General features: G+C 38.5%; 2 protein-coding genes across 8 annotated transcripts in view; one reads left to right on the top strand and one right to left on the bottom strand.

Moving 5' to 3' along the window:
- Positions 1-8,615: 8,615 nt before the first annotated feature.
- IDNK (IDNK gluconokinase) lies at positions 8,616-19,413 on the top strand. Its single transcript, XM_068176560.1, has 5 exons — positions 8,616-8,721; positions 8,849-8,879; positions 9,331-9,417; positions 13,048-13,091; positions 15,031-19,413. Exons 1-5 carry the CDS (start codon positions 8,681-8,683, stop codon positions 15,389-15,391), a joined length of 564 nt encoding a protein of 187 aa, XP_068032661.1. The 5' UTR covers positions 8,616-8,680; the 3' UTR covers positions 15,392-19,413.
- UBQLN1 (ubiquilin 1) overlaps positions 15,600-24,244 on the bottom strand; it is a 30,065-nt gene continuing 21,420 nt past the window's right edge. For 2 of the 7 annotated variants that reach the window (XM_068176551.1, XM_068176554.1), the window contains 4 exons: positions 23,612-23,695; positions 21,060-21,175; positions 20,577-20,745; positions 18,486-19,804 (listed from right to left, as the gene is read on the bottom strand). In XM_068176551.1, the coding sequence (XP_068032652.1) occupies positions 19,649-19,804; positions 20,577-20,745; positions 21,060-21,175; positions 23,612-23,695 (525 nt within the window). In that variant the 3' untranslated portion in view covers positions 18,486-19,648. Of the gene's footprint in view, positions 15,919-18,485; positions 19,805-20,576; positions 20,746-21,059; positions 21,176-23,611; positions 23,696-24,244 lie in introns of those variants that run through there. The other 5 variants (XM_068176553.1, XM_068176555.1, XM_068176557.1 and 2 more) reach the window with 4 other exon arrangements.

Genomic DNA, 24,244 nt, shown 5'->3' with positions numbered 1-24,244 from the left:
TTGCTCAGAGCTCATGGTGCCATAAGTAAAGAGTGACGTATTTGTGAAGTCTGTGACAGTTTATATTTTACTCAGTTCCCTTCTACAATAGTATTAGGAATTCCAACACTAAAATATTTCAGATGAAGACAGATGGTCAGGGCATTAGGCTTCTCCAAATCATATCCTAAAGAATGGGAGGTGAGAGTTGAGCTAGCAATTAATTAATAGTTCAGGGAGTAGGTTACTGTAGTGAGGAAAGTGTGAGTTTTGCTGTCAAAGGCACAAAAGCACACACTATAAAATTGTAAAATATATCTAGTAAGTAAGCTGAAAATAGCAGTGAGGTAATTGAAGGGTTGGGCATACCAGGCAGCATGCAAAATATGAAAACAAGTAAGAGATTCCACACATGTGGGATCTCTTTTGTTTCAGTCTTAGCTATCTGTCTAAAAATATCACTTTGGATCAAAAAAATTTGAAAAAAAAAGCAGGGGGTTTGCATCTTGAAATAAAAGGTTTCTTACATGTAAATAATATACCAGTAACTTGAAAACTGTTTATAAAATATTAATATATATATCTAAAAATCCCTAAAAGTATTAAAATATACATAAATTACAAAGAAAGATATATTTAAATAGCAAAAGTTCTACTGTTCAGAGGTGGCAGAGTTGAGTCAGAAGGTGAAACTTGAATTCACATAGGGTTTCTACTTTCTTTTGCATTACAAAATCAGTACAAAATCATCACATATTTGTTGCATGAATTAGAAAGCAACAAGATACATAAAATCCTACATTATTTGACAGCAGTATAAAAAGACTCAGGATTTTCATGCTTGTACTCTAAAGGGAGCTGTCAATCCCTAATGTCCACTAAAAAATGCAGGGCTATCAGTGATATATTTGCCCACAACTGCTCCAGTGAAAAAGACCTGGAGTGTTATTGAAATCTGCAGGGCTGTATCGCAACCTGCACGGCACTGATGGTCCTGTCAGCCCCCACATTCCTTGGATGCACTTGTGCACCCCAACCATGGCTTTAAGGGGAGAAGTGGTGAGTCAGAAGTAGGTATTTTCTTCCACTGCTTAAGTTTAGCAATCTCTACAAAGATTCAGAACACAGTACAGGAAGAACATTACAGAACTCACTTTCAGTAGAGAATGACGGTTTGAATTTACTGTACAAACTTCTCAGCAAATTTCCTGCAGATGTCATCTGGAAGCTCAAATTCCAGTCAACATTTGTCTGAGTTAAACTGGATTGCACAATACCACACTTGAAATTTGCTGATGGGAGCAAACTTTACATTGATTTTAATCTATATAGTACAACTACCAAAAAGGCAAATGTCAGCTTTTAGTCTTTGGTTTGAAGTGTACAAAGTCAGTGAGATGATTCTTGTGATTCACTGGGTCCTGGGACTTGCCAACCTTTTCTTATCAGTAGGATCAAAATGTTTCTTTGGTAAGCTCTTCTCTTTTCAGGGAATATATAACCAGTTATTCTAATCTAATTCTAATCCAGTGAGTCTAATATCCTTCTCTGGAAAACTACAGCAGGCAGTGTACTCTCTGTTTCCTATGCTGCATCTCCAAGAAGTGCTCTGAGGACCAAGTTTGTTCCCAAAAACTTCATTCACTACAGGTTTTCTCTAGCTGCTTTCACACAATCCATGCAGTACTTTACAGGCTTGTTAACAGCCCCAGAGAAACCCTGCAGCTACTACTGCTGAAAGATTTACAGGTTTTGCACATGACACAACCAGGGGTTTCAGAGGTCTAGAGTTAATTCAGTACCTAGAAGAACCTGGTTGTCTCATTCTGAATGCAGAGTGGCTGCCACATCCATATATCTCCTTAGTCTATGATGAATTTTAAAAAAATTACCATACTAGTAATTTGGTAATCCAGAAAAAAGTCACTCTCTACCTCTTGATCAAGCCGCAAATCTCTCCTCTGTTCTCGTATTTATGCATAGACAAAGAATACAGCAATCTGATCAAGAAAAGAATTTTTTTTAAGTAGGTAGAGATATATTTGCAAGCAGTATTGATAATTGGAGAAAAGAGATATTGCCTATCTGTAGCTTGAAAAGTTTATTATATTATTCCTTTTATAGAATTTATGATATATAATTATTCCTTTTATAGAATTTGTCTAATTATATGTTTAGTAAGACTCCAGTTCAAATGCAATCTAATGTTACAACAAATGACAATATTTTTTCAACATTATTATTGCAGGTAGGATTAAATTTGATCCTTCCTGTAACAATAAGAGACATCATAAAATACATAAAAAACTACATTAGCATCAGTTACCTGGTGGCCAGTCCAGTAAAATATTCAGAGCCAGGCTTTGAAGAGCTCTCAGCATCCCAGAAACCCTGCTTAAGGAGCACACAGAGAAATAGTCCCCATCACACACTTTTCCGTGTATCCTTTTATACTGTTCTTGTTACTGGGTGGAATTTAGATGCTCATGGACAGAATTCTTTTACAGTAACATCCTGTTTCCGAGGCTGCTGCACGTGCACTTTGAAAGAGCTCCAAATGTGTAGACCAGTTTCAGGTGTTTTTTTAGTTCCTTTTCTTCTTTTGGGGTTATTCTGACTTTTAATACTCCCATTATATGATTTGAATTTTACATCATTTATCTGTAGTGGCAGTTGTCTAACTTCAGAAGTGTTTATGGCACTTTTCCACCCAGGAATGATCCTCAAATTTGAGGTCAATATGAAGAATCATATTTTACACCATGTCTAATTTGCATAAATCAAGGTAAAGTCCAGCAAAATAAAACTTCTGCTTTGCAAAATTATGTCAGGTTCCTAGTGCATTTTGTGAAGAAAGTAAGTATTACAGGAAAAGTGTGTATGATATACAACATGCATTTCAAGTTTGTTCATCTTGTCAGCATCTAATCTGTATCCAGAATCTGCTATTAAAATAATTAGCACAATGATTTTTAAATAATAATATGCAACAATATTCAGTTTCTGATACATCTCTCTTTATAGCTTCTGGGTTCTGTCATTAATTCCTTTTCAAATTAGTCTATGGACTTTTAATTGGTCTGGCTCTTTTAATTATGTAAAAGCTAATATGGAGAGGATTTGAAGTTGCAATAAACCTTGTTGTTGAACCTCCTTGCACATGAGAGGCTCTATGGCGTAAGAGCTAACTGTGCTTGTAAGTGATTGCAAAATGGAGGCTTGGCTAACCAGGGAAGAGATGTGGACTAACTACATGGAAAAAATTCTTCAGAGACACTAAGATGGCATACTTCAAAAGCCCTCAGTAGAAACTGCTGAGAAATAGTAATCTTATTACCTACTTGCAGAAGCAGCATTTTAAGATACATATTCTTCCTGACACTTTCCAGAGCCAGCGGGTGGCTCCATCTTACTAATACTTTGAGTGCTTCCAAAATTAATGGTTCTACATCAGTGCATACTGTTGGTATTGTAAATGATGTTGAAATATAGACTGCATAACTTTTCATCCTGGGTCTTATGAGACAAATACAAGATGAGAAGATAAAAGAATTAATCTGTTGCAAAACCTGTACTTCCAGTGGATGTCAGAATCTTTTAAAGCAACAAAATACTCCTGTAGAAGCAGCAGTTATTCTCACATGGACTGGAATAGAAATAGTAAAAGCCCTCTTAGATGCTCTTTTCAGCTCTGTCTGATCTCTTTTTGAGGAGACTAAAGAAAAGTCTTTCTGTAACTCTGTCGTCTTCTTTATTTCCAGTCTGTCTCTACAGTAACACTGAAATTACTACAGACTGCATGTGACTGTGGCCTGCAAGCAATAGCTGTGTATTACCTCTGCTAGCAGCCTTCCACACCCAGGCAGAAAAATCCATGTATTTTCCTGACTGTGTTCCTAGTGTCAGACATAACCCCTTGCCTCTCACCATCACTTTTGGATCACACTGCTGCAGCTCTAGTTGTTATTCTGGACTGAAACTACTGTAATGTTCACATTTTTTATACTCTCAACATGGCAGTTAAATAAAACGTTATTTTATAAACTAAGTGTTTCAAATAATTTTTCTTTTTTGAGCACGTCTCTGGAGTACTTATGCTAATTCACTGATTTTGGTCACATCACATTAAGAAATTTTTATGTGGTAAAATACTGTGATTTCTTGTACAAAATTACATTTGGTAGGACATTTGTGCAAACCTGGAGTTGTTATTGAAAGATTTAACTAGGATTACACTAATAAAATCAAGTCCATGAAATGAAGAAGTTTTCAAAACCATATAAAAACTCAACTAATTTTCTATTTCTTATCTACATTAATTTCATTGAAAGTCAATCAGCTAGCCATTATAAGCAATCATAGTATTTCCTTTGCTGTTGTTAGGAAAATTTAAATCATTTAACAACAGCTTCTCTGTTTAGAGATATGTGTATTTAAATTTTAGATAAATGTTTCCATAGGCTTCCCTGTACAGAAATTAGTGAGCTAGGACATGTTCAGGTTGTAGTGTGGTATGAAGTACTGCTTTCCTCTTTTACCTATAACTAGGCTCAGATGATTTTGTCATTCAACTTTGGAATCAAACTGAGAACATACTTGTGTCACAAGCAACAAAAAAAGCTGCTCCCATTTCCTCTTACCTATATTTTTGTTTGTTTGTTTGTGTTGGTACTGCAAATTGGAGAAATAAGAAGAGTTATTTACAATGCTCCTTCTTTATTTTGTGAACATCAGCTCTGAATTTCAGCATAAAAAAAGGGATGAGGCAATATATACAAATATTTAATGTGATTTTAAAAACATTTAACAGTTTTAGTTTGATTCACTGATCCCAAATGTCTGAAAGTTTGACTCATTTATCAAATTGATGATTTTTTTTCTCAGTACTGGCAAATCCTGTTGGGTGCAGAAAGCCATTATGCACTAAATTCTACTCAGAAAGGACTCCATACAAGTATGACTGACTTTGCATAGCATAAAACAAATTCTGAAAATTGTTGGTAATGTTCCAATCAACATAGCTGTAATTTGATGATTATTTACTACACAATGAGGATTAACTGTGACCAACAGAACACCACAGAATAGCTTCTTTCAGCTACTCTCCTCAGAGTAAACATACTGTATTAACACTCTCTGCCTTGTATTTACTATCAATGCATATTCAGGATTTGATTTGAACCCCTAAATGACTCATAAATTTGGGTCTTAGCTGCTTGAAAAACAGTCTTACTCTCTTTAAGATTCAGGAAGCTCAGATTATTCAATGTATCTGAGCCCTCACTTTTATAAGAAGCAGACGTCCATGACAATGGATGCTCCTGGCAAGCTTTAAGAGGCCTGTGCACTTTTACAGTAGTTCACCTTTATACTGTGACAAGTTTCCATTAGGAATTATCATGGGAATGTTTTTTTTCTACTTTGAATTTGGCAATATTCTGAATACAAGAGACATCTCCTAGTATCCGTGGGAAGGAGATAGATACAGTGAGGGCAAACAGAAATAACTCCAGAAAAATGAAATTCTCTCATTCATATTTCATATTACCCTTCTCTAAAATTAGGCAGCTAATTTAATAAAGATGAAGCTTTACTGAATTTCATAAATTCAATATTAGTCAATTAGTCAAACCAGAAAGGCTCAGAAAGACATTGAAAATACTCTAATAGCCATAAAATATACCAAATGGCATTTTAAAATGTAAAAATACAGTGTCTGGAAAATTCTTTTGCGGCTGAGAAGTACTTGATGTGTTTTCTGGTAGGTATTCTTGAGGTTTTCAGCTTTTAATTCTAGAATGTTCATCAGTCATCATTATATTGTAACTTCAACTATTACTAAATATAATAAATAAAACATCCAAAGACATTTACATTCAATTGTCTCCTATTTCAGCTATGTGAATGTACTCTGGAACTCATGAAACCATACAAGATTTTTTATATAGCTACATCAGAGATTCAGAATCAAGTTCTAAATTCTGACAACATCAGAAATAAAAATAGATTTAAATGATAGGGAGAAGGCACCCATGCCACCTCCAGCAAAAGATCTTCAAAGAATAAGCATCAGGATAAATTTCCTAGGATGTATATATATCACTAAATGATGAAGACTAATACAAAACTCCTCCATGTTATTAAAGAAATAGTAAGTGTAAAAATATTTAATAGTCCTGTGACTACAACAGAGTGAAAGGGAAATCCTCCCCCTTATGAAAAGGATCCACATATTTTTTTGGATCTACCACTTAATTAAGCACATCTTAAATGCTTAACTAAAGCATATACAATCTGATGCTGTTAAGTCAGCCATTTGGCTGATTTTTATGCAGTCATCTCTCCAGTTGGCTACTAACTTGAATTATATCTCCACAAATCAGATCAGCCACACAAGCAGAAAGTCTGAATGATATTGCCTTCTTCACATTGCCTATAGGCTCTTGTGTTTGCACAATTCAATCAGCTTTCTCCAGATCTTTTTCTTCTTCCTGCAGCAGCATCTGCAGAGCACACTGCTGCCTGTACAGTGCATGTAAACTCTGCCAGTGCATGCTCATGTTACGTTATCCTGGGATTGAGTAAAAGAGAACCCCTGGCACAACTTTCTGCATGAGAAAGGATATAAAATAGCTATTAGATAACATCACACCAGTCAAACATGGCTCTTCTTGCAAAATGCAAGGATATGAATGGTGAAAAGAAAAGGTATCGAATAGAGAAGTTTGTTAAAGCTGGTTACAACAAAAGCTATTGACTGTGCACTGTAGGCAGGCTAGTCAGTTGCTCTTCATGTTAGCAAAATCTGGGGAATTGTTGTGACAGAGCAATTAAAAGTTCTAATTCTAGGAATGGGAATAGCAATTGTGATGCTTCCAGGGTCAAAGTGACCGCTGGTACTCTTGAGCTTGTTCATTTGGATCTCCCTGGAACTCTCATCCAAACTGAACATTTTTCCCTGTCTCACAATTAATAAGCCAACAAATGGAAAAGATACATGCAAATTCAATTACTTTGGCACAATCATAAACTATTACAGTAAAATACGTATCCAGTCACACGGTGCCTTAAATATCATTGTAGTCTGTTAGTAATTTGAGAACTGGCCTGATTCAGTAATAGCTTAATAACATTGAAGGTTCCGGTCTTCATTAGAATTTCTTAATAGGTATGTCAAATAGGTATATGAAATCCCACATCTCAATTAAATGGTCAGAGACAGGCCACAATTAAAAAAAAAGATACATGTATCATTCATAATGTTATTTGAAGTGCCATGCAAAGGAACTAAAATTTCATGCAGACTGGGAGACTTAATGTTCTGAGAATTTATTCCAAGGTTTGAGTGATGTAAAAAATATGAAGGAGGCACACATCGTGCCCTCCTGAAGCCACCCTCACCGGGTGGAGCAGCTTTTACAAGTGCATCAGATGCTTCTCCGTTGCACAGGAAAACTTTAATGCTGGTCAGTAGCATCACTGCATTTGATCTTTGCAGAGCTTTAAAAATGTTGCTAGGTCAGATATATACACATGATAATAGCAAGAATACTTACTAAGAGAATTTCCACAATTTTCCACAATCTTGCCCCTCTTCTCAGCTCTGGTGAGGCCACATCTGGAGTGCCATGTTCAGTTCTAGGCTTCACAGAACAAGAGAATCATGGAGCTCCTGGAGCACATCCAGCAAAGGGCTACAAAGATGACTGAGGGACTAGATCATTCTTATGGAGAAAGGCTGAGGGACCTGGGCCTGTTCAGCCTCGAAAAAAGACAACTGAGAGGGGATGTCATCAATGTTTATCAGTATCTGAAGGGAGGGTAGCAAGAGGATGGATCCAGGCTCTGCTCAGTGGTGCTAAGCAATAGGATATGCGGCAGTGGGCACAGACTGAAACACAGGAAGTTCTACTCGAACATCAGGAAGCAATTAGTCACTGCAAAGGTGACCGAGCACTGCAACAGGAGGCCCAGAGAGATTGTGGAATCTCCCTCACTGGATATAGTCAAAAGCCACCTGAACAGAATCCTAATGTGCTTTACGGGGTCCTGCCTGAGCCAGGGTGTTGAACTAGACGACCCTATCAGTGGTCCTTCCCAACCTTCCCACCAAGTAATTCAGCGATTTAAAAGTACGACTGGATCAATGCTTTAAGAAATACTAAAATGGAGTTAGTCAGGGCATGGCTGATGCCTTAATTAAATTTTAAAGGCAGACCTTTATCACCAAAGGGTAATACAGAATTCAACGGGCATCAATGCACACTCCAACAAGCACTGCAGAAATTATTGTTTCTATTAAATTCGCCTGTGTTGCTGAGGCTGCAAACAGTGAATACCGTGCTAAGAACCGCTGGAAGAGAAACGCCCGACCAGACTGAAAAGCCTGAGACAAAAAAGGCTTGGGAGAAGATCAGGTAACTTCAGCACAAGGAGCGACTAGGGGGAAAGAGAGCGGGAGACACGACACGGGTGTCTCGAGTTCCCATAGAAGGGGAGCGGACGGTCCCGGGCAGCCGCGGGGCGGCGGCGGCGGGGCAGGAGGAGGCGCTTCGGCCGCTTCCCCACGGCCGCGCTGGGGCCGCCCCACGCCCGGGGCCGCGGGCGGACCCGCACCCGCCTCCCGCGGCGGAGGCCGAGGGCGGGCCCGGGCGGCGGCGCGGGAGGGCAAAGGGGCAGCGGCAGAGCGCACCGAGCCGCCATGGTGCTGGTGGTGGTGATGGGCGTCAGCGGCTCAGGGAAGTAGGTACCGGGGGGCAGGCGGGGGGCGGAGCAGCGACGGCGCTGCAGCAGCGCCGGGGGCTCGGCGCTGCCGGAGCCCCGCGGGGCGGGTGCGGGTGCTTAATCGGCCCTTTGTGCTTCCCTGCAGGACCACGGTCGGATCGCGGCTGGCAGAGAAGGTAGGAGCGTGTGGAAGCTGCCGCCTCGGAGGCGTGCCGGGGCGGGCAGGCACCTCCCTGCGCTGGGCCGACGGCCTTCCCTCGGGCTGCTGGTCCCTCGAGCCGGGTTTGGCTGGTGCAGTGTTGGCTGCACGGACTTCGGCTCAGTGCCGTGATGCAACAGCTGTTGCTGCTACCAAGCTGCCTTAGTGGTTTTTGTTGTTTGTGGGTGGTTTTTTTTTTTTTGGTTGGTTGGTTTTTTTTGGGGTTTTTTTCGTTGTTTTTTTTTTTTTTTAGGTCGATTGGTCGGGTTTTTTTTGCTAATCATCATGCTATAAACAGTGTAAACGGTGATTCATACTGTGGTGCAAGAAGCCTGTAATTTCTTAACTGTTGTCTTTGTAAATTCTGAAGTCATTGTTGCCTCACCTGACCTAACTGAACGATACATAATTAATTTTTTTTTTCTTAGTTGGGATGGAAATTCTACGATGCAGACGATTATCATCCTCTAGAGAATAAGAAGAAAATGGAAGAAGGGATACCACTAAATGATGAGGTACCTTGAATAAGCCCTGAAAAAACTGTTGTACATTTATCTCTGTAACTTCATGCACATCTTGTTGAAGTAGATTGTAGCTTACTACATAGACTAATCTGACTGTAAACACACGTCTTCATTCGCTAAGGTGAGGGAGGCTTCTTGTGTCAAAAAAGATTCTGCATAAAAAAGTAGTTTATCAAATGCTTGTCAGCTCGCAAGTGGTAGGTATGCTGCTGCTTCAGGATTTGTGAGAAATCTCCACCTCTACAGTTCACACGCAGAATTGCAGTTTTGGATTTGAATCAGAATCTTAGCATATCCTGAGTTGGAAGGGACCCACAAGAACCACAGAATCTATCGCATGGTCCTGCACAAAACAGCTCCAAAATTTTTTTACCCTTCTCTCAAATCACTTTTCATAGTTTATCACCATTTGTGGTTAACTTGGGAGGTCCCAGATGACTAGAGATTGGCCAATGTGGCCCATCTACAGAAAGGGTTGGAAGGAGGATCCAGGGAGCCTGTAAGTCTGGCCTCAGTGTCAGGGAAGGTTATGGAACAGATTGAGTACATCACACAGCATGTGCAGGACAACCACTGCATCAGGCTCAGCCAGCAGGGGTTTGGGAAAAGTAACTTTATGTCCTTCTATATCCAGATGAACTAGTGGATGAGGGAAATGCTGTGGATATAGTCTGCCTGAACTTTAGTGAAGCCTTTGATGCCATTTCCCAAAGCATCCTCCTAGAGAAACGGGCTTCTCATGTCTAGGATGAGTGCATTGTTCACTGGTTAAGAAGTGGCTGGATTGTCAGGCCCAGAAGTTGTTGGTGAATGGAGTTACAGGTATCAGCATCACGGCCAATCCTGGTTAACATCTTCATTAATGATATGGAGGGGATTGACTGCATTCAGTAAGTCTGCAGGTGACACCAATTTGGATGGAAGTGTTGATCTGCTGGAGGGCAGGAAGGCTCTGCATTGGGGTCCAGACAGGCTGGATCAATGGGCTGAGGTCAACCATATAAGTTTCAATAAGGTGAAGTGCCAGGTCCTGCCCTTGAGTCACAACAGCTCTAGGCAGGACTACAGGCTTGGGGGAGAGAGGCTAGAAAGCTGTCCAGCAGAAAAGGGCCTGGGAGTGCTAGTCGGCAGCAGGTGAATATGAGTCAGCACACGCTGACTGTGGTCAAGAAGGCCAGTGGCATCCTTGCTTCTATGTGGCGAGCAAAATCAGGGCAGCAATTGTCCCTCCTGTACCTGTATCTCATATTGGTGAGGCTACACCTTGAGTGCTGTGTCCAGTTCTGGGCCTCTTAATTCAGGAAGGACATTGAGGTGATGGAGTCAGTCCAGAGAAGGGCAAAGGATCTGGTGAAGGGTCTGGAACATAAGTCCTGTGAAGAGCAGATGAGGGAGGTAGGGGTGTTTTTACCCCAGAGAAAAGGAGGCTCAGGGGACATCTTATCAGTCTCTACAATTACTAGAAAGGTGGTGAGATGGGAGTCAGCTTTTTCTCCCAGGTAAGAAGGAATAGGACAAGGGAAAATGGTCTCAGGCTGTGCTAGGGGAGGTTCAAGTTGAGTATTGGGAAAAATGTCATCACTGAAAGTGTGGCTAAGCATTGGAATTGGCTGCTCAGAAAAGTGGTGTAGTCACCATCCCTAGAAGTGTTTAAAAAAAACAAGTAGACACTTGGTTATGAGCTATGGTTTAATTAGCATGGTGGTATTGAGTCAAAGGTTGGACTTGATGATCCTGAAGGTCTTCACCAAGCCTAATGTTTCCATGATTCTGAATTGCAGCATGTGCCTGAGAATGCTGACCAAATGCTTTGGAACTCTGTCAGGCTGGTGCTGTGACCACTTCCTTGGGAAGCCTGTACCAGTGCCCAACCACCCTCTGGGTTGGGGCCTTTTTCTGATATCTAATGTTAAGCTCCCCTGACACAACTTCAGACCATTCCCTGACAATCAGTGGATCGTCACAGAGAAGAGATCAGTGCCTGCCCCTCCTCTTCCTCTCACAAGGAAGTTGTAACTGCAATGAGATCTTCTGCAGGTGGAACAAAATCAAGTGGCCTCAGCCACTCCTCATACAGGTTCCCCTAAGGCCCCTCAGCATCCTCAAGGCCCTCCTTTGGATGGATGTTGGATGCTCTCTAATATATTTATATTCTTATTATATTGTGGTGCCCAAAACTGCACACAGGACTCAAGGTGAGGCTGGGCCCAGTGCAGAGCAGAGCAGGACAATCCCATCCCTTGATGGGCTGACAATGCTTAAAGTACTAATAGCATAATGGTACAGCTTGAAAAAAAGGATTTTTCCACTTGCCATCAATTAGGACAGTAGTTTTGCAGTTAAAGCCACTTTTCCTGTACAGAATCAGGAAGAATTTAAAAAGTTAATGTCCACTACTTCTAGAGAAAAATACACTTATGACTGTAGACAAAGACTTTTAAACAAAGAATATAAACTAAACAATCCTGGTGAACATATGAAATCAATCTAAAAGCATATGGAGCCTAGAAACAGGGCAAGATGCAGTAATAGGATATTTTGAAAAAGACTTTAATAATCTAGCTGTAATAGAAAAATTTTGCAAAGCTCCTACCCTTTTTCCTGTTTTTTTTTTTTTTTTTGGCAAGGCTTCCACTTTTTTTTTTCTTTTAGTCCTTCACATCTTTTGGGAGATGTCCTTAGCCAATTTAAACTGAAAAAAAAATTCTACATTCTGGTTAAAAACTTGAATCTTTCACTAGTGGTTGGAAGCGTGTATGTTGTCTGTAGCAGCATTATACACTTGAATGACTAAACCACTGGTGCATGGTGCTCAGCAAGAGGAAAGCATCTCTTTTGAAAAATGAGAGGTGCAAAATTGTGAGGGCCTTCTTGAATGCCTAGGGGAAGTGACTGTAATGATAGCAGCAAAAAATTGTTGCATTTATTTGCCCATGTTATCATTTGTTGTGCTCACCCAGCAGTAACAGCATTGAAACATTATTTGGGAGCAGCTCTTTAGTGCTCATTAGGCATGACTGAAGTTTGCAACATTTTAAAATTTCATATTAAGTAAGCATTTGATCGATCACTCGTGTTTGCCTAAGTAATAGGCAAAAGTTTTGAGAAATTGTAGCTGTGGTTACATTTGTTTGTGAGTGCTACTGACATAAATATAATTATTACAGATAACTAAATTTAGATCTGTCTGTTACTGAAAGCTTCAACTTGGATCCAAAACGGGGATGGGGTGTGTGTATGAACTATATCAGGGAAAAGAAATAACAACTCTAGCTGTACATTTGAATAGTATAGTAGAAGCAAGAAATAAGTTGACTGTCCTTCAGAGGTTTACAAGGTGCATGCTGCATTCGCATGCATATTACTTCCATCATATACTTGTAGGGACCATAATATAAAAAATATTATTCCACTAAAAGCATCTTATTCATAATATGCCTAGCACTTCTTATTAGCCTTCAGGCAGTGGGAGCATATCTATGTAGGAAGAGAGAGATTCAAAACTGAACTTGCTGTACAGTTTAATGCTAATATTTTCTCTAGTCAAATATCTGAGATGCTAGAAGAAATTGTTTCAAATTAATTTCTGAAGAATTTTTAATTAACTTGTTTTCTTTCTAGGACAGGATTCCTTGGCTTTGTGCATTGCATGATATACTAAGGAGGTAAGAGAATATCTAGTTTTTAAATGTTTTAGCTAAAGACAGAAGTACCAGAAGTGTTTTTCCCTACTGCATTGTAAAGCAGAAATCTAAGTGGTATTGTAAAGAAATCCTGCAGGTAGTAAAATCATTCTATTTTTACTAATCTAAACTGTCATGGTAATTGCTGGTGGTGAGCTAATCCCTGAGAAATAAAGTGGGAAATTGTTGCCAATGATGGTTGTTTTTCTTCTATCTGTGTAAAAATAATTTCAAGGATCCAGTTAATTAATAAGCCTGACATTAGCTACTTACAAAGAACATAACCACAAAATACACCAATAACAAGAATAGGATAAAATACTGTTATTTTGAATAAGATACTTTGTCAAGTTTGTTTGACACTGTTTGCTTGCTTGAGTTTACTCTGCTAATTTGCAGATGACACCAAAATGGGAGGAGTAACTGATGCAAGAGGGACCTTGAAAAGCTGTAGAAACTGTTTGGTAGGAACCTTTTAAAACTGCAAATCCTGCCCCTGGGAAGGAACAACCCCAAGCACTGGTACAGACACTGAGGGGCACTCAGCAGAAAAGGGCTTGAGGGAGCTGTGGTGGACAGCCCCAGTTGGATATATGGCAGCAATGTGCTCTTCTGGCAAGGCAGGCCAGCAAAATCCTGAATCCTGGACTATATTAGACCAAGTATTGCCAGCAGGTCAAAGGAGGTGATCCTTCCCCTCCCCTTTTGCACTGGTGAGGCCACACCTGAACTGCTGTGTCAGTTCTGGGCTCCTCATTATGAGAGAGGCATGGACATACTGGAGAGCATCCGGCAACGATGAAGGGACTGGAGTGTGTCCTAAAAAAGGAAAAGGTTGGGAGGGCAGGGACTGTTAAGCCAGGCTTTACACTTGCTTGTGCACATTAGGTGAGCATACCTCATTTCTCACTGAGAAATTTGTCTGGATTCATTTGCTGGATCCATTGCTTCTGGTTATATGATAGCTCAATGCCACTGCCCAGCTCTGGAAACTTTACAAAATCAACTATATTTTAAAAGAGCCTAATGCCATTGTTTAATGATTAATATCTGAGGCTGTCACTGACTCTACCTAGGTGATAATGGTAGGTATTAGAAATTCTTACATCCCTTTGAACCAAAATCTGATGACCATAGGATGATTTTTAAATAGGTGTATACCTGATTTTAATTTTATTACAAAATATATTTTCTTAGGCAGGAATTTTATTCACTTTTCATAGAGACAACTAATTCTGGATTTGCTTTTTGGAGGAACAGACACATCCAGAGTTAAATGCTTTATTTGAAGAAACCTTGTCAGCAGAAAATACATATGCAATGCATTCACTGAACTGCAATCCCTTGTTTAAGCTGAAATGAATATAGATGCAATACTACCAATGAGTTGCAGGAAACAAATTACAGTTAAATCTGAGACAATGACAGCAGGTGTTGAAAATATTGTGTATTTAAGAACAGTGGTCTGTATTGCTTATCAGCCACTTATCCTTAGAGAGAATAGTATAGTAATTTTATAGAGAAGGGATAGGTGTTTCTATGGATATTTAGTTCCTGTTCTCAGCAATTAAAGAAATGAGCTTGACACTTCCTTGTGCTAGAACTGAATTTAATTTAGGAAAGAATGTTGGCTGATAGAAAAGGTCCCTAAGACTGAGATTTTACCAAAAGGTTGGCTAGCTTGGCCTCACTTTCAAATCACATCTTTACCTGGACTGGAAATTTGGTTTCAAAATCCTGTCAAAATCACTCAAATACCACTGTCAAAATGCCACTACTCCCATGGCTGGCCTTCTTGAGGAGCTAGGGCATGTCTACATTGTTCAGAAGAACTAACAAGCCATTTTTGTTATACTACATGTAGATATGTAAAGGTTTTTTGGTGTTTTTTTTGTTTTGTTTTTTTTTTAATTTTTGACAGAGAAGACACATCTAGACAAGATACAATTCTGGCCTGTTCTGCACTGAAGAAGATGTACAGGCGTGTGTTAATTGGTGGAGCATCTGTAATTGAAAGCAACCAGCCAGAGCAACCAGGAGAAAACCCAGCACTGAAGATCCTCTTTGTTCATTTGGATGGACCTAAGGACATCATTGCTGACCGCCTGCAGAAGCGGAGAGGTCATTTTATGCCACTTGAACTTCTCCAGTCGCAGTTTGATACTCTAGAGCCACCCAGTGCACCAGAAAACTTCATTACTGTCAGTCTAGAAAAATCTCTCCCAGAAATACTGCTACAGATTGAGAGTGCCATTCTTCAGGGTGAGGCTTTGCCAGAGTAATTTTCTGAATGACATATACAGAAATTCCCTGAAGGATAGCAAGGCTATGAGACAGGATTTTAATTATTAAATTGCTTTTAAGAGCTGGTTTACTACTCATTTTTTTAATCATGGCTCTGTAAAAGACATACAAGATGTAATTTGCAAAAACTGTTAACTTTTTAAGCCCTTCACTCTATGAAGTCAAAATTTTCCTTTTAGTAAGAGCCTGCTTTTGAAAATCCTGGCAAGGGTCACACAGAATAATTTATTTTCTAAATTTTAATATTTACTCTGTCAGACTCTGAGATGGGCACACCTGCTATTACAAGATTAAATAATTTACAGCTTTGTTAAAAATAACATCATTTTCCTAGAGGAGGCAGGAACATGCATGATGAAGTTCCATACATGACACTACCCCTCTCTCACTGCTGGATTTTCACTGAGTTGTAGGTTCTGTGTTTCTATCCTTGTTGACCTCACCAGAGCACTGATGACTTCACAAGAACTTTTCTGATCTCTTACTGTATACATTGGCCACCAAGCTTAAAAATGTGAGAAAAGAAAAAGGCAGTGGTGGCGATGCAATATACAACATTTAATTGAATGAAAAGCTTTAGAAATAAAGCTTAAGTGGCATCATACTGACTCTGAACTTAGAGCTTTCATGTACAAAGCGTACAAATTGCAGTCAAGTGTGAGTCAACCAGTGATTTAAGGTACTGAATGCAATGTTGATAGACATCTTATTTTTGAAAACTTACTCTTTTGCAGTTGGACCTTCTCTTTCACTTACCAGTGCTGGTGGGCACCTCAGTGCATGTCAGTGGAATTGCTTTAAAGCTTTTGATCAAACTATTCCTAATATGTATTTTTCTCATCTTTTTTGATGAAGATTAGAAGAAAATTCCAAATACCCAATGTGTCACTTACCTCACAGAATTTAAGGTTAAAATCCTTTTTTACCACCAAGATGTTTTTCAAAAAGTACTACATGTCATGTTATACAAGAAGTGGCTTTTCAGCTTAATATTATAAAAACTTCATATAGTTTCTGTAAGAAAGATTTGAGTCTTGTCCAAATGGAGACATCTCCATATGCTGTCACACATGGATTATTTTTAGTGTGTCATGCTTTTTTTATTCTTGGGATATAGATGACCTCTTGTAAACTAATGCCTTATGTTTTCATGTTTGAAAGCATCTTTAGTGCAATTTTTACCTGGGTAAGTAGTTGAAAAACATTAGTCATGGTTGTCACTACGTATGAAAATAGTAAGGTCTTTGTGGTTTACTAGACAAACTACTGTGCTTAAATTAGTGCAATAAATGGTCATTATCTTACTGAAAGCAGCAATCTTTAGACACTGAGTTGGGATTTTAGGCATTAACCTCCCCAGACAAGGTGTTTTCCTGTTTATTTGTGACCTGAAGGGAGAATACCAAGCAGTTACCAGTTTCAATCTACTGCAGGGTGCTCTCACCTCAGAGCCTGTTTGTTCCAAGAGCCAGGGTGCAAGTTGAAGACACAGAGGCAAAGTAAAGTGCAAGAGACATGGATGTTTGTATGCTTAATACCCTCAAATTTCAGAGACCTCTTCAGACTAAGTGACTTGTCAGACCTGTACAAATTTTGTAGCTATGAAAATCATGGATACAGCACCCTCTTGTGGCACCTCTGCTGTTAATGAGGTCTTCATCTTTTCCAATACACCATTTTACAAACAGTTGACTAATGTACCCATGTATAGACATGTGAACCTTGTTGAGATAGATGAGAATTTACAAGAAACCTCACACACACTTCTGGGTTGTGACAGCCTATTGGAGGCTTAGGACAGTAGAGCACGTGTATTCCAGGAGGTTCACTGATGACAACTGCCCTCTCCAACTGATAAAGGCACCAAAGAGGAGAGGTGCTAGGCTGAATCTTGTTCTCAGCAACAAGGAGCTGATGGGGACTGTGGAGCCCAAAAGCAGGTTGGGCTGCAGTGACCATGAAACAGTGGAAACTGAGATCCTTGGGGCAACAAGGAGAGTGAGAAGCAAGGTAACTGCGCTGGACTTCAGGAAAGGTGAATTTGGCCTCTTGGAGGATCTCTCTGGCAGAATACCATGGGACAGAGCCTGAAGCGTAGAGGGCTGGATGACATTCAAGGATTGTTTCCTCAAGGCTTAAGACTAATGCATCCCACCAAAGAGGAAATTAAAAAATAATGTCAGGAGGCCTGTATAGATGAACAAGGAGCCCCTGGACAAATTTAAAACACAAACAGCTTACAGAGCATGGAAAGAGAAAAAGGTAGCTTGAGAGTAATTCAGATAAATTGTCCAAACAGCCAGGGAGATGAAATTATTGCTGTTATTAGTATTAGAGAGAGAGAGAGAGGAGTAAAACCCAAAAGAATCAAATGATGCAGTACAGTGGCTCAGCACCCACTGTCCGATGCCCAGCCTGTTCCCTTCACTGGCAAGTGTTCCAGCCACACAGCCTTAGTTGCAGAAGGTAAAAGTAGGGAGATGGTCAGGAAAGCTAAAGCATTGACCGAAGTAAATCTGGCCAAGAATATCAAGGGTAACAAAAATCTTCTTTAGGTACATTAGCAGTAAAAGACTAGGGTAAGTGTGGCTCCTTTCAGGAGGGATTTGGAAGACCTGGTTACATAGGACATGGAGAAGGCTGAGGTACTCAATTTTTTTGTCTCAGTCTTCACCAGCAAGTGCTCCAGCCACACTGCCCAAGTCACAGAAGGTGAGAACAGGGATTGGAAAAATTAAGAATTGCACTCTGGAGAAGATCAGGTTCAAGAACATTGAAGGAACCTGAACATGCACAAGTCCATTAAACTGACACAAAAGAGCAATAAAAAGCAGATTAATTTCAACTTTTGTTCTGCAATCCCCACTTCATCTAAGCTAGAAGTCTTCAACATCATCCATCTCTTATTCTCCTCCGTCCAGCTCACACTGCAGGAGTTGTTAACCAGTCTTAGTGCAGAACTGTTAAGTATTGCCAGAGCTTGAGTTCTCTCAAATGCTCTTAAGATGGACTGTCATCTTGATTTTTAGGTAATGATCAACTGCAAATGCACTGAAACAAGATGCTTAAAGATTTTTAAAATTCATTTATTACCTGTGCACAAGAGAAGTAACTACCAATAGAAACTCAAAAGCTGTACAGTATTTTTTTATTTGGTGCTTAAAGGTAATTAGAGTATCACATGACCATTAACAGAAGTAATTTCTTCAATTACAAATCAAAATATATGACAAAATCTCAGTGGAACAAGCCAAATAACCATAGAAGCAACTTCAGAGCACAAGGCTGTGGCTCTTTAATTTGGACAATGACAAAAGTAATTTACAATAATTTGTGAATATTGAAATGATGTTATAATGGAAGTTTCTGTACAGTTAAATGTAAAGAGACAATCAGAACTGTAATTCCAGTATATTTTAACTGAAGTTGCTTAAGCATTTTTTCTCAGATAGTTACCAAAGGGCCTGGGCAGGTCTACGCCAAATTCAAGGCCTATGACTTTTTTTCCTGGGTTTTTTTTTTGGGTTTTTTTTGTGGTTTTTTTTGGGGTTTTTTGTGTTTTTTGTGGGGTTTTTTTTGTTTTTATTTTTTTGTGGTTTTTTTGGTTTTTTGTGGGGTTTTTTTTTTTGAGTTTTATATTTTGTTTTTTTTTTGTGGGGTTCTTTACTTTTTCATTGCTTACAATTTCACTCTATTTTATTGTGTAAATCTCTAGAAATGAGCTGTCTCTGTTGTATATATTGTGTTTATATCCTTAGACAAATAAAATAAAATATGGTAGATTACTCAAGTGGTATAAATCTTCTAGCATTTTGCTAGTCAAGAAAAAAAACCATGTCAAAAATCACAATAAGCAGTATTGGTACCCACAGCTTCAATTAATTTGTTTCCTTTTTAATGTGTAATCTACATAAATTACTACTGAATGATACTGTTTAAGCAGTAAATAAATTGGCCATTTGTAGGTCAGACAAAACTTGTTCATCCAACTGTGAAAGCTTTGTTTCCAAAAAATCACAAATAATGCAGAACAGAAGAACTGATGCACTCAAAAGTGAAAATGCATTGATTCCCAATGTCTGAAGAAAACTACTGCACTCCACCTTCAAATGCATCAGACTGGTTTTAGTTATAACAAGACAATCCCAAAAATCAGAATGAAATAAAGCAATTTGAAAGATTAAAGAGCTGTTATCAAAAATAAATTACATTTTTTCAAGTTAAAAGAAACACTGCTATGAAGGCTGAGAGCCAAGCAGCCTTTCAATAGCTGCATTGATGTCTCCTCCTGTTGCTATTAGTGCTTGTAAATTTGCTTCACGGTTCAGAAAGCCCATTGCGCTCAGCTGTTCCAGTTGTTGCTGAAATCGAACTTCTGGATTTTGTAACTGCTAAGAACAAAATTTCAAGCTATAAAAGCATAATACATATTTAGCAAAATACACAATTTAAACGTAGGTGGGTTCCGCACCACTCTGTCTTTTCTAATTTTTGACTGCACCTTTTTCAAGTTACAAAAATATATTCAAATACATTCAATTAGCAACTAAAGAAATTTTTTTTATAACAAGCAACATCAAATTATCTACACTTACATACCATTCCTGAACTCCAGGAAAAACTGACCAACAGAGGAGGATTCAAATTAAATTGGATACATGTATGTCCCATGAAGAGTTTGTCAAAGTTATCCATATAGCTGTTTTTAAAACAAAATAGAGTTCAACCTAGCAATGTGGAACAGCAAAGATTATATTGTTGTCAGCAATCTTGAATATCACAGGATTTATTTTTCCTTGACATAAAGATCACTTCTTCTGTAACACTCCCAAGTATCTGTTGACTAAAATTACCAAAATCCTGATTGTTAGTCTAAGGCAAACTGTTAGCTGTGCTTTATAGAAATATCCTGTTTACACAAACTCATGGCAAAATTCTGCATTGTCTTAATGGTATGACCTTCAGAGGCATGTTTTTAATCAGGACAGAGGATGTTTTTTCCAGTATTTACTTGCACAGCTGCAATAGCACTTTTAAGCCTCCTCTACTGACCTTTGACCAGAAGCATCCAGTGGGCTCTCTCCTCAACTATCTATCTTCTTTCCAGTATTTTACAATTAAGAATAAAAGTAAAAATATCTAGAATATAATGATGTCCATTACCTGAGCATTTGCACCAGCAAGTGCCTGCAACATCTGGTGGACAAACTGTTGGTGACCAGGTTCAGCAGTTCCTGAAGCTGGACTTGTATTTTCAGTGGAAACAGAACTAGGTACAGTGGATGCTGTAGGAGCTCCACTGCTTCCCAGTCCACCCAAACCAGGATTAAACCTGTATAAGTTACAGAAAAAGAAAAACACCACTTGAATAATAAAGAAAAGTTTGTCTCTTCTTATTAATTAGTGGGTACAAATTCTGTCAAAGAGAGAATAACAGTTTGAGTAAAGTGCTGAGAAAAAGACCAGAGTGATCACTGTTTAGGATTGTACAGCAGACAAATGTGGCAGATTCTAAAACAAATTTGGTTAAACTAAAAAAGGCAAGAGGATGAATCTTTAATAAAGACTGTATAAATCTCTAAATCTAAAAAGAATAACCAACACAAGGGAAGACTTCCTGTCCAAATTTGTAAGATCAATTCTTACCCTGGTATAAGCCCCGGTGCTTCTGTTGCTAATGTCTGCAAGCCCTGTTGAATCTGTAGCAGAGCCTGCATTGCTCTGGGGTTTGACATAGCTGATAACGTGTCAGGATTCTGCATCTAAGAGAAGGAGACAAACTCTTCATTATATGTAGATGTTCCAAGGTAGTTTTATTGGTAGATGTCTCATAGATTCTGGCATAATTTCAGTACTTGGCTTTTGATTTTGTAGTTGAATATTACAGGAAATCCTTCAGTTATTTTTTATTCTGTGAGAAAACTTCCATAGAAGGTGAGCAATGAACTCTCTAGATGTAGAAAAATTAATAATTCTTTGAACAAGAATTATACAAGAAGAAGTATTTTTCATTACAGATCTCAATCTTTCAAAGGCCACAAGACTTTTGTTAGTACATTATTTTAGAATTAGTCTCCTATATCATACTACTGGTAAGCAACAATGCTGAACATGATGAAACCTGACCAAAAAATACCTAATTAAAAAGTACTATGTTCCTTTTTCCTAGGTGATTTCAGATCACAGCAATTTGATAGTGACTATTTGCACAAATCTTCTTATCTGTAGTGCTCTTACAGCCTGAAATGTAAACAAACATACTGGGAAATATACCAGCAAGCAAATGTGTAATATTCAAGGATTCTCAGTCTACTACGACTTCAGTTACAAATTGGCTTTCACATAGTCAAATTATTTACAAAGCAGATCCTTTTCATTTCTGAAATGAAACATCTAAAAACCTCATTATTTTAGACACAAACACAAAACTCGTGGCTTATGCTCAGCTTTGCATAGAGATGCAACAGGTAAGTGAAAAGCAATGTGTCAGTTACAAATAACATGGTTTTGTTAATCAGACCAAAGACCAGATAGGCTTACTAATCTTAGCAGCTTCCCCCTGGCAACTACACCAGGTTACTTTTGCTGAAAAACCACATTTGATTAATGTAGAAATCACAGATTAAGGTGAAACTTCCTCTACTGCAGAGCAGAATTGCAGAACAGGACATGAAGAACTCTGATCTGAGTGCCTAAAGAGACTTCAGAAGAGCAATTAATATTCTCCATTCATCCCTTGGACTTTTATCTTCATGACAGCTAAAAGTCAATGAATAAATGTATAGTAGATGGAAAAGATTACTCAAATTTAAAGAGATAAATATTTTGGGGTCTCCAAAGAAAGCTGCTGCAACTACTTTATGAAAATATTTAAATCTTGACTTACTGTCTGCTATTTGAACCTGTCTTACATAAATGCTGGCCCAACAATTCTTAGAGCACTTAGGTGACCTGAATCTCATCTCTATTTATGTTATTAATTCCAGTAGCAGCCTATCTTCCCTAGTTCTGCTGGGCAATTGCCCTTAATTGCAAAAGGTGCCTTCCGTTATGCAGATTCCATGGTTTCTATCTCCCAATCCCATAATATAAACACAGGCAGATAAGCAAGAAAACAGAAGTTGAAATATTGCCAACATTCTGAGAATATGCAAGTAATTCTCCACATCTCACCTGCTAATGATCAGTTAACTTCAGACAGTGAATACAACAGAGAAGTATTTGTGCAGATAAATTCCAAGGTGATAATAACAGAAGGAGCTACACAAAGCAAACAGATATGATTCCTAGTGTGCCTTCATTAATTACCAATTACTAACAGATTTCAAAAGATGAATGTACGCTAGTATCCTCAGATACTACTGAGTCATTACAAAGCAGTGGCGATACGAAACACCACAGCCATTCTTGTGCTTCAAACAATATAAACAGTATCTTCTGAATGCTGAACATGCTGCTGTAATTCATGTATGTGCTCATTATTTTACTCACAAAACTTCCCGTGTGCAGTCAGATCTTGGTAACGCATATTTACACTGATTTGCAAGGACTGCCCAACTCATGCAGCGGATTAGGTTTTCAATACCTACAAAAATCTTGTTTGCTTCTATTTAGGAAACATAGTACTACTATACACTGTGACAACTAACACCAAATAGATACCTGGGCTGCAAACACAATGTTGGTATGAGCAGAAGACAACAGTGGAGCAATCTTTCTGGGTAAGACTTCAGAACTCACTTCTTTTAAATTAGCTAATGACTTGGGTCTTTCAGGACATGCTCTAGGACCTCTTTTCCAAATATTTAATGCAGATTTGAAGAGGTATGAGAAAAGCATACAGAAACTTTAACTAGTAGTGTGAAAAGTACTACTCTTTTTAATTTCTGAAACAAATCTTGTCACTAATAGGTGTTTTCTGGCTGGTGTGCATTAAGAGCATTTATTCCTTCTAAGCAAAGAAGCAAGAACAAATCTTAGTGTTTGTGCTAGTCATAGACAACAGTTAGGTATAACTTTTCAAAGAGATGGAGACATAAGCAAGAATATTATCAAGGGACAATCTAACTTAGTATCTAAAACTAATGAGAATATATTACAGAATCTAGCTATTAGCCAAATCAAAGACAGGCACCAGTTACTAAAAATATTACTCTTTGAATTGAAGACCTTTATTAAGAGCTAGTATCTCATCTTACTTGCTGAAGGAAAGTTGGAAGTTGTTGTCTCATTTGTTCCTGAAGTTGAGGATTTCCAACAAATAAAGGATTGTTCAACATCATCTATAGGACAAAAATACTTAACGTCAAAGATCAAGCAGCAAAAACCACTAGAGGTTTTAAAACAACTACGGATAATACAGTAATAGTCTATGAAAATTACCTCATAGAATAATAATTATCTACTCCTTTGGCCAAAATTTTCTGGGGGTGTTTGTCTTTTTTTTTTTTTGTTTCACTTTTGCATCATTGGGGTTTTTTTTCCTTGTAAGTGAATGGATTTCCAGATACAAACACGGCAGTTTTGCCAAGTATTACAAGAAAATCCTTTTCTGTTCAGCCTCCAATACAAATCTAAGTAATAGTTTTGTTATAAATATCATCTGAAGTCAAGGTTATTTCCAAGTATTTAACAGAGAAAAAGTAATATTTTTTCAATGTCAGTTCAGAATTTGACTTTCAATATTACCACTTTAAATAAAAATACAAAGCACTTCTACAACACCATTCATGAAACAGCATCTCCACTTTTACAGTGAGCACAGGTCAGAAATGAGATGTTAAAACCAGAGTAAAATCCAGACAGGGCACCAAGTTCCCCCCCCCGCCCTT

Source organism: Anomalospiza imberbis, chromosome Z, assembly GCF_031753505.1.
Source record: "Anomalospiza imberbis isolate Cuckoo-Finch-1a 21T00152 chromosome Z, ASM3175350v1, whole genome shotgun sequence".
NCBI lineage: Eukaryota > Metazoa > Chordata > Aves > Passeriformes > Viduidae > Anomalospiza > Anomalospiza imberbis.
This window is presented reverse-complemented; position numbering and strand designations above follow the sequence as displayed.

What these genes read in the sequence shown, in the direction of transcription:
- IDNK (XM_068176560.1), top strand. Translation starts at nt 8,681, where the DNA reads ATGGTGCTGGTGGTGGTGATGGGCGTCAGCGGCTCAGGGAA. An exon ending in GGATACCACTAAATGATGAG is followed by an intron (nt 9,418 to 13,047) that starts GTACCTTGAATA and finishes TTTTCTTTCTAG; the next exon opens with GACAGGATTCCTTGGCTTTG. An exon ending in TTGCATGATATACTAAGGAG is followed by an intron (nt 13,092 to 15,030) that starts GTAAGAGAATAT and finishes AATTTTTGACAG; the next exon opens with AGAAGACACATCTAGACAAG.